The 14,137-nt window shown below is 40.6% G+C and overlaps 1 protein-coding gene and 1 long non-coding RNA gene across 5 annotated transcripts; one reads left to right on the top strand and one right to left on the bottom strand.

The window, feature by feature from the left end:
- Positions 1-1,568: 1,568 nt before the first annotated feature.
- Positions 1,569-9,067, bottom strand: LOC147752641 (uncharacterized). The gene is made up of 2 exons (XR_015313531.1): positions 8,490-9,067; positions 1,569-1,912 (listed from the first exon to the last, which is right to left on the bottom strand). It is a non-coding gene; the product is annotated as an uncharacterized LOC147752641 (long non-coding RNA).
- Positions 9,068-9,325: 258 nt separating this feature from the next.
- LOC111266664 (uncharacterized) lies at positions 9,326-14,013 on the top strand. Of its 4 annotated transcripts, none has more exons than XM_086971014.1 (5): positions 9,326-9,460; positions 11,175-11,335; positions 11,752-12,097; positions 12,509-12,718; positions 13,241-14,013. In XM_086971014.1, the coding sequence occupies exons 3-5, from the start codon at positions 11,921-11,923 to the stop codon at positions 13,349-13,351; spliced, it is 498 nt and encodes a 165-aa protein (XP_086827140.1). In that variant the 5' UTR covers positions 9,326-9,460; positions 11,175-11,335; positions 11,752-11,920; the 3' UTR covers positions 13,352-14,013. The 4 variants fall into 4 exon arrangements, with proteins under 4 accessions (XP_086827140.1, XP_086827142.1, XP_086827141.1 ...); XM_086971016.1 differs by having other exon boundaries at positions 11,744-12,097; XM_086971015.1 differs by having other exon boundaries at positions 9,370-9,460; positions 11,044-11,335.
- The last annotated feature ends 124 nt before the right edge of the window (positions 14,014-14,137 follow it).

The following is a 14,137-nucleotide window of genomic DNA, read 5'->3' as shown; positions in this document are numbered from 1 at the left end:
ACTGGAACTGCCGATCCACAGACTTCCCGAGAGAAAACTAAACATCCGAATATACGGCTCAATTCTGTATTAGACGATTTCTTTTGTCTGCTATAGCATGACTATGTCTTTGTCGTAGTGGTCCTGGTGGTCGGGACGCGGACGTGATTGTCTGTTAGAAATGTCTCGTTTTCTTCCACCTGTCGTGTTCGTTACCTCTTTTGCTTAGTATGAAATACGTAAACGTACTTTTATGCATACTAGTGTATATCTGCAGATACAATGAATACCTCTGTGCTGAATTGCCCATTCCGCTAGTTAAGCATGAATCTCTAGTCACATCAGCACTTTATTGATTCATTCAAACCGTAACTGTACTTCATTTGATTACTTTTTTCTGTTCGTCCAGGATCGTCATCATTTTGCGTGATACGAGATCTTCCCGAAGTGGTAGCTATACGGTGACACCCAATGAAGATTACAGACCTATGCCCGCGAGATGACTATCGTGCCCCATTGGCAATCGTCGATCTCGGGTTAGTTTATTCAGCGACAAGACAGATTTAAGAAGTTGTTGATAAATTTTCTGACTATCGACTCACTAGTGGCATAGCTGAACGGGATTATATATATAATGACTGATATCGTAGGCTCTGTCGGCCGTGTAAATGCGGACTAGTGCTCTTTCACTAAGCGTCGTACAGTGAATCTCAAAGCACACGTTGATTGAAGTTCTTGAAGGGACGACACACCTCATTCCATGGTGGACGTCTCAAGTGATTACTTATCAATGCTACAAACTGGAAAGTTTTCCAAGCGCATTTTACCCAAAGTTGTTCTGGAGTCTCATTAGGCAAAGGCCTTTTGCTGTCGGTAACGTTACCGACAGCAAAAGGCCTTGCCTAATCAGAATATGAATAATTTTACCGTAAGGACAAATCAAAGTCCCCACGGCCAGTTAGTCGTGGCGTTGATAGGTAAAATACGACTGCCCTTTAAAACATTCGAAAGGAGTTTTCGTTTCGAGGCAAAAATCGTTAGGTTTTTAAAACTTCAGCTTCAATTAATATTCCCTCCGGGCAGCAGAATGTGTAACCATGAAGACATGCAAGCCTGCGAACATTTAACTACATTCATCAGCTGGCCCTTGATCATGGCTTTTTACTAAGTGTAAGAATCTTGCCCCTTTTCAATATCGACAAACATTTACGACTTCTAATCTAATGGTTTTCAATGGTTTGGGTAAAGAAAAAAACCGTGTATGTCTTTCTTTTGCCAGCAAAAGGCAGCATTCTACTGCGAAAATGCCTTAGAGCTCTACAACGTTCATAAACTTGGCAAACCATCTTTATTCATTCGTAGGATTTATGTGTTCCTGTATGCAGATCTACTGTTTATTTACGTTGCGTATCCAAAACTTTTAAATTCTACTCTTTTTTACCAACACGTAAAATATTAGTCCTTATAACCTATAACTTATAACAGAAGATGGCCGGCCCTGTTAGTACGGGTAGCAGTCTGTTCAATCGGGACACCTATATATTATACATGCGCTAGTTGTCGATTGGTAGAAATAAAAAAAGACGCAGTCCCAAAAGCTGTTTTATTTTTTTGGCTCTTGTAGAAGCATAATATAATCACTACAAAATTTTAGCACATATTGTTCCGATTATTTTGACAAAAGTCAATGAGCGTTATTGGCTTTACTACTAAGCTCCTGTTCACAGTATTCCTCGACTTTGTTGAAGATCTTTTACTTGTATAGAAGGCACTCCGCCGTGACAATTCTGCTCAATGGATTGCTGGAACGGCTTCCAAGGCGCAGGGGTAAACGGCGGAAGGCATTCATTCTATGTCTTCTGAGTAACTTCTTACTGCTGTTGCACTGGTGTCTGCGTCTCTGTGCTGCCCATAGTATCACCTGCTTATCGGACTGCAATATATCAGATTTTATTGCCTAGACACGAAATAGGGGACAAAAAAGTGTTTATGCATGTTCTAGTAGCCACAACTAGAAGATTCTGTGTCAATGTTTGTGTGCGTGTAAATCTGTGGCCCAATGACAAATTCAGTAGCTATAAGGTACAGGTGAGAACTATGAGGGGTATTTGGGGGCACTCCGCTGTAGCTCGTGGAAATTCATTAGCGGCCGTAAAAAATACGACCAGATAACATTTCACCTTCATAGAATAAATTGCATTATGGCTGTTATTACGATACTTGTCTTAATACTATATTTAGCAGTACCACAATAGCTATCATTACATAGTAGATTATTGCCTCTGTCGTGTAATCGGAAAGTATTACGGCAAAATTGAACAAAAATGGGACAACGACAATAATCTAACGCAAATTATTATAGCAAATGCCCTTTGCAAATTGTTTTTCCTAATTGTTTCGCGTGCACGATTGACTGTTGAGCGGCATGAGGTATCAACAACAAGTCGAAGAATACTAAGCCAAGTCAGCCCAATTAGGTTCACGACAGAAACGGACTCTTAATTAAATTATATACCCTGTAATCCCTCAGGATTGTATAGTTATATTGTACGATACGTCTCAATACAATGCGTTCAATTTACAGTAACTAATTAGCTAAGAGCAACAGATGAATCTTGTTGCGTAGGCATTTATCGTGTAATTAGAAGTCTAAATGGAAATTATAATATAGTTCAACTGTAAAGAAAATAGTTCTAATGGTAATAACGATAGGTCACAGTACTGCGATTGTCTCTTGTATTTATGCCGTCACAAGGGTAACAGTTAATGACCTATAGCTGTAGAGTCGGCGTTCTAAACTTCAATTCTTCTAAAATATCATGCTTGTCTTGCTAAAATATAATATTCTGCCTCTTCGAGCTAGCCGACTTTCGGTCTGTGCCTAGTTTTTTTTTTTTCTGTCAACCACTAGGAAACGGTACAACAACGTATCGGAGTTATTGATTACTTGGCGCACCCACAAAACTACTGAATTACTGTTCCTGAAAGTACCATCTACGAATTATTGTTATCACTACTTCTACTACTATTAATTATTATATTATTGTTATATTACTATTATGCACGTCTTCTAGTTTTCGATAGGATGGCGCAAGAAGAAAAGGAAGAATTATAGCTGGGAGCAACTGACAATTTTCACGCAATATACGAACGTTGACGAGTTGTATAAGGGAAAATTGTTTTTGATACTCTAGACTCGCAATTTGATTTAATTTCGTGCTCGTCGTGTACCTCGTGAACTTTACTATATCTGCAAAAAAACATCGGTTTAAGATGCAAATCCCTGTAGTAGGAAATATAATGTATCTATTTTTATTTCCGAATAAAAAACCAGCCTGCGCATGACGTTTTCATGAAACAAGCCGTCATCTATTTGAAGTATTTTAAATATAAGTTAGCCAAACGACGAGCTGACTCATCTGGCTGCTTTGCTCTAACAATTGTGTTGGGATGGGCTATAGCATTTCATCGAAACGCTTATCTACTTATGGTGTAAATATCCTGAGAATTTTCGCCGTTGACAATTGGCACCATATTCAACAATAGCGGTATTTGCCATTAGTAGTATAATATTATATTACAGCAGACGCTACTCGTAGTCTGCTGCGGATTGATAGCCCATGATTTTTAGGCGGCTAGATTCGAACCGGGGCTTTCTGCTGTTGTTGCTGCAACCACCAGCGTTGAAGACGACTAACGACAATAGCTGAAACCCTTCACAATCTGCAATAACAATATTCATGCAACTAACGATGTGGCTGCACAAACAAAAAATATTACAATCACCTACTAATGCTCTTTGGGTGCCCCCGGTTAGTGGGGCAAACTTCCCCGTGCAGTCGAAAGCTAGCATGCGCTGCGTACGGTGAACGGCACGAGGCGCCAAATTCCGGTAGCGCCAGCAACTTAACAGACTGTTGCGAGACATACGCAGATAGTATACTATTTGAGTAGTGTCTATATTTTGTAGCCGTCATGAGTCACTGGTAGAAAACGGTGGCCAGACAGATTTGACGGACGCTGCGGGAATGGCGGCCGCAACTGTGGCGCACCCTAGCGATTGTTCAGCTCAATAAGCATTCACTGCTATTGTTGGAAATGGACTCGACGGTGAAATTTAAAGGCGGCGTTGCTACTGCAGGTCCTAGCTGAACTCGTCAAGGCCACAGAACACACGATGTTGTGGCCGGGGTCAATGTCCAGATAGTTAGAGCGACCAGGATAGCTGGGGTTGGGAAAGGGATCGGAGGCGGAATCAATTGCTTGAAACGAACTAGCTCTACGTTGTATTAGGTATAGTGGGCTAATTACTATTGGTGTTGCATTTTGGACAGACTGCTACCTCCGATGCCAGTAACTGGACTGATTAGGAAAAAGCAACGGGCATAATCTTACGAATGAAACGTATGCGAAGTTGGTAAGCAACACGCCAAGCCGAATCACACAGGGTTCCAATACGTTTGTAGAGCTTCTGTCTCTTTACGTCGCTGTCAAATTACTATGAACAGATACATGTCTTTGCATTGACGGCCAAGTTAAGCCGTAAAACAAATACGGACAAGCTCATTGGCTACGAGACATTTGACGAATCGGACGGCAAATTAGAAGATATGATCTTCTATTGGGCGTATAGTATTGGTTGTAGTTTATTGGATAACTAGAGGTGAGCTGTGATTTTTGTAAATGTCGTTGTCGCCGCGTTGTGCTTATATCTCTGCAAGTGCTATTGCGTAGAGGCTGCCTTGACAATGGTTTAGGATTAGGTATTTTTTCTCGCACGCGAATCGGACCTATTTTCTTTACCAATATTTGTGCACGGAAATCTAAAAAAAACAAAGCTACTTATTTTGTTGTAATGCGCCTCTGTTGAAATCAAGACGCATATATAAAACAGTTCTTGAAGTGCGCAAAACGTTTTATGGCCATACTGAATTAACAATTACGCACGAGTAGCAGCTTCGATACCTGTGCAATATACACTATATATTGCAACATAAATTAAAGCCGATATGACTTTAAAGGTACGAGGCACGAATAACGCTTTTAGAGTACTTGAAAACCTAGGTTCTCATTCCGACTCACATTTGAAAGTTCGAATTGAACTCAAAACAGACGACTCAGAACAGCTTTATTTTGAGGAGAAGAAAAAGACCCTCGCACCAACAGCGCCTGCTCGCTCTTACCCCTTTACTAAAGACCCACAATGTGGTGGTTACATACTCATAGTTGCTATGCAGATCTATATCTAATATATAAATAGAAAGAGCCTCTCCACTTCACAATGAACTCAACTAATTTTGCACTGTTGAATCTTCAACGGTATGTACGTATCGCCATCGATGCCGTTGAAAGGTTTCCTTTAGTGATATGTCTAACTGTTTATTGATCTGATGGACTAATTGCTCGCCATTAAGTGTGCATTATTTAGTGGGGTCTAACAGGTTTGCCAACGAAGTCAAAAGCAGATCAAATTGTGCAGTACGACAGGCCAAAATCGATGGATCAACTGATTTGCCTAATTTATTGTGCCAAACTGAGGTAAGATTGATCTGTTCAACATCTGCTAGTCCAGTTCTCCATGCTGGCGCAACATAGGACATCAAAACATGATTTTTCGGTCAGTCATGGCTTAAACCTGTTGAAAGACCGTCATTTTACTGAAGACGAAGGGAGGGAGCGTTGTGAAGGACAACAAACCTAAAGAGTGCGCCTATAGGTAGGCTGAAACTTACCAGTGACTCAAGATCGCTTTTTATATATAGAATCTCTCTTATATTCTGCGCTATTGCAGTGACATCCTGGTGAATCACTAAATCTATTGGAACGCTGTCAGTTGTTTTTAGTAAAAGCCAAGAACAGAACTGAGACAGTATTTTTGTTATTCGATTTTATGGTATCTATATAGAGGCATACGTTTAACAGCACACGTATAAACACGTATAGCTCGTCTATTCATTGGCGTTCTACAGAAGGTTCTTTCAGGGTATCCCACGGCCGGCACTTTTTCATACCATATTGACGTCCTTCACCCCGAATTGCTAGCGCGCTGGGTTTGGAGTATAGGCTTCCAATTATTAGGTCTTCGTGGGCAGCCAGAGTACCCGTAACACTAAACTGTGGATATGGCCAATTGCTGGTAACAGGAACGGCCATACAACAACACTTTGTAAGCAGCTATGGCAGTAATCATGCTGAACTGTTATTTCATCATTAGGAGCAACAGCAATAGTTAACAATCGACCAGTAATGATAGACGAAGATAATAGCCTCACGCTTTACTACAACATAAAAACATAATAGTTTCGATGGCAGAGGTCTTCACCGAACGGCCCCACAACAAACTGAGGCTCCATATATGGATCTCCGCGACGACCTACATTGACTCTTGCTAGATTTTCCCGCCGTTGTTCGAATAAGCTAATCATATTAGCTTGATAAATGCCTACTACGATATACAGTTATAGGGTTGCAAAATTGCACCCTGACGCAGATGTAGCACCAGCAGTTCGTCCGTCTGTCTATTAGACTCATCACTTCAGTGTGATACAGCCCTACGCAACTGTATACCGGTGAGATATTCTGTGCTATAACGCTTCGCCAAGCTGCCGTTGCTGCAGCCTGTGCCCGTGTCTTATCGTCAACATACATATACAAAATATAAGTCCTCAAACGAGAGGTGCGGCAACAAGCGACACATAGCGAGAAATAGTCAAACATACATTTATCTCAAGATGTAGAAACAAGTTATAAAGATATCGGGCCGGGTTGGGCACTTTGAGAATTGTTATTGTTGTTTGCTTGAGGTTTGTTGTTTCGCCCGCGTATTTACATTTATTTATTTGCAAAACTCTTCTTCCTTTTCTTTTTGTTTGTCAAGAGAATGAATCATTACGTGCGATGTTTGTTTTCCGCTTACGATGCCACTTTAGTCGTTTGCTGTTTGAAACGGTCGCTTATCTTTGCCCTTCAGCAGGATGATGGCGGAAAGGGAATTAGTGAATGAGGGTGATGAGTGCCCTTCGGGTAAAAGTGTACGATAACGTGCAATCGCTATTGTTGTAACTAAATAGCAGGGCAAGATTTTTGAACGCAAAATAAACGGAAACTTGTGATAAGCGCGATTGTTACTGCTAGGCGATACAGAGCAAGGCGGGGAAAGACCGCTTTTTTAGACCAAATAAATATAATAATACCGGAGAGATACCGAAAAATCGCAAATGATAAAAGAGGTAATGGTAGTATTGCGATAGATACCGCAATTATTCGCTACTTGAGTTCGGGGACTGTGACGGTTAGGTCTCGACAACAATTCGAGTGGTTGAAATAACATTAGATAAGACCAATTGAGTAAATTTCTGCACATACGTTATCATTACCATCATCGATCGAGTCTCTTTTCCGCGCTGCTCGATATTGTTTTGCGATGCGAAGAGCATCTTCTTAATTAAAAATGGTTTTCCTCTTGCATAGGATACTTCGGGCTTGAGTACGGAATGTAACAGAGAACGACCTGTATAGTAGTAGTAGAAGTCCTTCTAGAGAAACTTCGAGTTGGTCTCGTCTAGTTAGTGTCTCTAATCCCTACTACTAAATAATAATCATAATGACCATGCAACTTTCTCATTGTTGTGTGGCTTCGTGTATCTCTTTATCTCATAAATAAACCCAAATTTTTTGTCTATTGTACACAAGATTATATACTTAATGCATATTGTTGTTTCACGTATCATTAGTACGTATATAACATTCTCACCGAAGTTCGTGTACATTATGGTGTTCAACCTCCGGTACTGTCTTAATTAGGCATAGACGGCTAGTCCCAGCAGCAAAAGTAAGCTATCTACCGTCGATTTCGAACCTAAAACATTTCACGTGTCCTCCATATTTTTGTAGGCATACAACCGAACCATTAAACGGTAGCTTAATTACCTAGACATAAGCAGCCTCAAAGGTTTCTCAATAGGCGTTGCTGACGTCGGCCCGCTAGAAAAAGGCATGGATCGATCACTTATTAGATACAATCCACTCGGTTGAGTTTATAAATTGGAGGCAATTTTTTTATCGTATTCAAGCAAATGAAGAAAGAATAGAACTAAAAGTATATGAGCTGTTGAAAATGGAAGCTGTCATTCGAAATGTCTACAGGTCAAATGTGTTTTAGATCGACAAAGAATGAAACAATGATACAGATAGGCAAAGTTTAATCTAAAGCGATTTGTACAAGATCCTAATTCATAAGTTACTTAGGGACTCTTTGCCAACAAGTTGAACAGGCGAAATAGCTGGTACATAGAAAATGCGTATCAAAGCAGGCCAGCAATAGTATAGCGCCGTTATATAATAACATTGCGCTGGTACTTTGAAGGGGCTTGGGTTAAACTTCCTATAGCTTACTTATAACTTATTTATTCTTACAATTTATGATTTCACTATGGACAACTACCCAGCTGCCTAAAATACGACACGTTGCTATCGCTTCTAACTTCTTGAACTGAGGGCAGACAACGTACCGTTACAAAGATGACTGAACGGACGCTAACATTTATTAGGCAATTTCATGACGAACAAATTCGGATTCTACGGATGCATATCCAATTCGGAAAACATATTCACACCTATAATTCGTAAGGCATCCACGCTATTTTCCTTTGGCCTACTTATTACGTTTAATCCTCCGTCAGCCGTCACGATCAACATGAATAGTTGCTGCGACCGAAACAAACACGATTACACATACATCTTTCTAGAACCGCTCTAGACTTTAGAACAGTACAGAAATAGGTTCCTTTATTGCTAGATATTATCCTAGAATAATAGCATCATTCGTATTTTTCCTTTTCCCCGCCAAATATGCAGTCAGATTCCTTGACTAGCTGATAATCATACGCGAAGCACCAACTGAAGCTGATTGATTGCTAGTGCCAGAGGCGTCCGAATAGCAACGGCATAGCAAAATTATTAATACTCGCTACGGAACCGTCACTTGTAGCCACTGCTATATCGCCAGGACTCCGACTGCGCTGTTTCCTTGCTGCCGTCACATTTATTAACGAACCCAGTAGCAGAGTCTCAAGTGGACCTAATGGGGCCTGCTGCTCAACGGTGGCCGTGGGGCCACCGATTGCCGGAACACTGATCGTCGCTGGTATTCTCAAAGACATGCCGCCGCAGACCCACCGGCTGCTAAAGATGTGGCCGCCGAAACAGCGGCGTAGTAGTCGTTCCGTGGTACGCTTCATATATAATAGCTCTATACTTCTGACCCATTACCTGAAGCTCTCAAACATGATTATAACCCCAGCAGCAGACTATTGCCGTCAAGGCAGGCAACAGCAGCAGCAGCAGTAGCGGGAACAGCAAAAGTCGCGGTGAAATCGTCCGGAGTAACTACGTCATCTGACGAAGGTGTGTTGTTGTATCGAGGCTTCAACCCGTGGTGGCTTCCGTTGACCACTACTACTGCGAAGAGCACGAGAACAAGGTAATTTGTTTCTGCACGAAGCATCTATTTTTGTTGCTTGCCATTACTGCTCGGTGAATTACACTGGCCTGGCAGGGCGTCAGCGCCAATGCTACTTGTAGCGTAAGTCTATCAGGTTGCCCACTGCTGCTTGATATTTGATAAATGCCGCCTTTAACATTGCTACATAGAGGGTCGAGTACGGATAATCTTAATTTGGTATATTATAATTATGGTGAAATATCAGCAACCTTCCTGCGATGTTGTATCGAGGGGCCGATAATCGATATGATAGCTGGCTGAAGGACTAGGTGACATTAGAGACGATGCCTAAATTAACGAAACTTTATCAATATGATCCCATCATTAAAGCTTAACGCTGCGAAATAACAGTGATCAAGCTGTTGGAGTTTCCGCTGTATAACGGCAACGTTGGTACATGCTGATGAAGGATTCATGAAAACTATTGAGACAGAGAAAGCAGATATTACTATAACTACCACGTTAAGGCAGCAGGAACTACAAATTGATCCATTGAGAAGAACATTACTAAATACATTTATAGTAATTGCGGAATTTTCAATGACGGACAAATTCAGTAGCAACAGACATGCTTGTGTCTAGTAAAAATAATCGCAACTGATATGTTGGCTTTTGAAGATGAGGTAACAAGCCTCGTTGCCGTCCAAACTGGCACTTACTGCGTTTGTTCCATTACCACCACTTCTGTTCATGCGCCGTAGGTAATAGCCATTACACGCATCGAAGCTTCGCTGTGCAGTTTGTCTGTCTAGTGCGTCAATTCCGTTTCCAGCGATATATATATACTTTCTTGCGTGAAGGGTGCGTGTTGTACATGTGGGAGCAAGCTGACAACAATGTGTTGGATACGAGAAGCTGCTTGTCTATATAAGAAGCACATATTTGCACTCGGAAGCCCCTGCAGTCTTGTGCACTAATCAGCTATTGTTATTTTCTGCTTAGTATATTAGTGCTTATAAGCATTCAGATGTTCTTCGGTGTTTGCGACAGGTTCATAGCTAAAGGCAATCGCGGGGTTTGATTAACTTGCCTAAAAGAAAAGGATCGAATAATAAGTAATGATTTTTATTTACGATTAGTAATCATTTTTCTTCACCTGAATTGTATTCAAGGGAGAATACAAGGGGAATTGTATTCAATGATTGTTTTCAAGGGAGACGATTTCATAAATCGAATACTCATATTAAGGCTGGTTAATGACTAAAATAGGCCTTTTTATATTTGAACGCGCAGAATAAAAACATCGAAACATGCGCCCAAAATAGCTTGGATTATCATTTGACATGCGCGGAAAACATTGCACAAGTAAGCCTGATGAACTTTCCCAATCAGACAGTCTCCAAAACATTTAGGTTACGTTAGTTGCTTTTTTATGTATAAATCGTAACGATAAGTTGAGGGCCTTATCACGAAATAGTAGAATTGATCAATCCGATTTTGGGATGAACACCGTCCTTCCAAAAATAGCAGAATGTCTTCTGTATAGCGACATTTGTTTTCGAACTCAGTGTTAAACCCGCTGAAGCTATCCTTAACATCTGTTACAAATCGATTTCTGAAAGCGGCTACCAAATTGCACAATAATTCTGCATTGGTCTCATCGAGCGCCATGACGTTGTTACGTGCACCGATGAAGCACATTGACTGTACTTTCGCTAAAGCGACGCGATGCGCACATGCACATTCTCCATAGATTACCTGCGGCCTGGACCGTGAAAGGAATATAGAAATATAAAAAGCGAATGACAGGAAAAAGCGCCTCGAACTTGACAATTGGACCCAGTTTCGTCTGCTCCTACCCAACTTCATCGTGTGGTTTCTCGTTGTGGTGCGCCGACTACTCGAAACTCTACGGTACGTTGGTTTGCGGCGATCGCATTTTTGTGTCACTATTAGTTGTAGTATCTTTCAGACTCGACAGGAAATGTGTGCTGACATCTTCGCTGTTCACTACGCGTGTTATGTAAAGTGTATTGATAACGGGGTCTGAACTACCGATGCTCAAATTTTTCAACCTGGGATTTAGGCGTTTAGGCCGCCGGGTCGTACGTTAACATCGACTGTGGCTTCTTTTAAGTAGACACATATATAAAATTCACAAGTTTCCGATTTATAGGCAGATTATCAAGCACAGCCCGTGTTGTAAATATATATTCTCTTAGTCTACCGCACCATCTCGGTCATATGTAGGTCCAAACTGGCTTGACCCCGAAATATTCCATTTCATCGCTGTTTACTAACTCTCCACTTTTCCTTCTCGAGTCTTTCAGCTTAGTACGTTTTCTCCGTGATTGCTGAAGCTGAACGCAACGTCTAGTGAGGTGTTGTTGAGCTATTACTGACAGAAAGTAGTCGATTCCCTTAATCTACGTTTCCCTCATCGTCGTTGTCGACGTCTATCGAGCCATCGTCCATTTAGTCAGCTACCAGACAACCAAAATGTACATTAATTATGTGCATGTAGACCGTGAAATGGTTCGCGCTTTGCAGTGGCGAGGTACCGATGGCCAAAGTCTGCTAGATCAAATGGCGGGACGCTCGGGCTGCTCGCTCCGGATTGTCACATCCGATTTGGACTTCTTTGCTCCGGGCAATGAAGACACGGCGCTGATCTCGGTTAGTATTGCGAACTCGACCAAATATGAGTGTGAGCGCCGTGATATTGTAGGCGTATGAAAACAAAAACAATAACAGTTAAATTGAGAGACGAAAACGTTACGCTTTTGCATCGCTGCACGTAACTTCTAGGTCATAATACTATCCAACTTGTTAGCACAGGTAATGATGAATGACCAAACAACGACCCAGCTATATTTTAATCTCGATTATCGCAGCAATTTGATCTGTAAGCCGAGTAAAATATAAGGGCTGTTTTTCTGAAAAACTTTGTTACGTACGATGGTTCTAGGGAACTTCAAGACAGAGTGTTGTCAGTAATTGAGATTCAGTTTAAAATTAGACCATTAAATTGATTATTATGATGTCTCAATGATTTCGACTTTGTTTTTTTCGCAATTTTCGGCCCAGGTGATTCATGAGGACCTTACAAAAGTAGACGAAGGTTGCGAAATAATCGCAAAAGAGGTGGATCGCTTGGATAATATGCGGTTTGAGCGTCCCTTGCCTCCATGGGCAGTAGGAGCATTGTTTAAAGACGGCAAATATCTACTTAAACAACTTAGGGCAGCAACAGACTGTTATATGTACGTCTCCCATGGAAATCCATCTAAAATCATTGTAAGTTAACATTGGAGTTGCATAGATTACCATCAGGGCTTTACTTCAGAACGGCAGAGACGCGTATCTAATAAAAACAGCAATGATCGCTTCAATATTATTGAGGTAATAACATTAATCATTGCTATAAACACAACTTGGTTTGTCTTCGTTGCTGAAGCATTACATAAATGTTGAAATGTCGATTTAAAAACGACACCAGCTGCTATGACAATCGTAATCAATTGTTAAAATAGTGTTCACAGAAGACACAGAAACAACAAAGTGTCACAGTTTAGCGAGTAACTTTGAAACACGAATTTCGAGTAATCGTCTTTGGTCTACTGTCTACGTTTCAGTTTTGGATATATATAGTATTAAATATATAGTTTGCGCGCATTCCGGACAAATGACCTTTTCCATTTCGGTGCGTTTTCATTTGTGCGTGATGGTACTTTTTTATCGTATAAAATGTCCGTATACATCGCTTCTTGTGTATTTGTTATTTTTAGCAAACGTTGCTGACGTTTTTATTCTCTCTAGGTCATCGATCAGGACGCCCAAAAGCGTTGTGCGGCGCATAATGAGATAAAGAACTTCCTTGGCCACGTACAGCCAATTCCTGTCTCTCAAAACTTTTGGCACACGGCCTAAGCTTTGTTATGGCCACAACGCCCACGAAAAATTTGTCTGCGACACGAGTCTCTTATTTGGAGTTTGTATATCATTGTAGGATTGTGTTACGGATGCCCATTGAGGTCGTCATCGAAAGCACAGACTCGCTAGTTCAGTAGATCGCAGCTCATATCGTTCAACGAGATGCGGATCAGTTTCTGGTGCATAATAGACGCCTGGACGTTGTGAATAGTAAATACGTAATGAAGCAAGCTTCATAAATCCAATTCATAAATATTGCTGAAGTACTTTTGCTCTTGAATATGTCCCGTAGCCGTGCAAATGATTCTAAACCAAACTAACCACGTTATTTCTTAATGAAGATTCTAAAATTAATTAGGATAAGGACTGAAAACGATGACGCCACAAATAATACTATATATATATATATATATATATATATATATATATTCAGTTTAAAATGATTGGATGTTATTCTATGTGATAATCACAATTATACACATTTTCCCATGATAAATGCATACATTTATATAGACACTCTGAGAGTAAAAGTAAGCCATAAAACAATGCAATTTATATATAATCATCACTCTTATAAAGTGTAAAAATTTACATTTTATCTGGGTACACCATGTAAATAAATGTGTACAATAAAGCGTTCTAAAATGAAATATCGTGCAGATGCTCTTGGAATTGTTATTTTCGCATAGGTAAATCTGCATATTCCACGCTATTTTGCCCCCCCGAATTAGGCCTATTCACGTTACATATATATACGTTGAATGGTGTATCATTAAAGTTTCG

This window comes from Varroa jacobsoni, unplaced genomic scaffold (genome assembly GCF_002532875.2).
Source record: "Varroa jacobsoni isolate VJ856 unplaced genomic scaffold, vjacob_1.0 scaffold_1107, whole genome shotgun sequence".
NCBI lineage: Eukaryota > Metazoa > Arthropoda > Arachnida > Mesostigmata > Varroidae > Varroa > Varroa jacobsoni.
The sequence above is the reverse complement of the archived record's forward strand: the minus strand, read 5'-3'. Positions and strand labels throughout refer to the sequence as shown.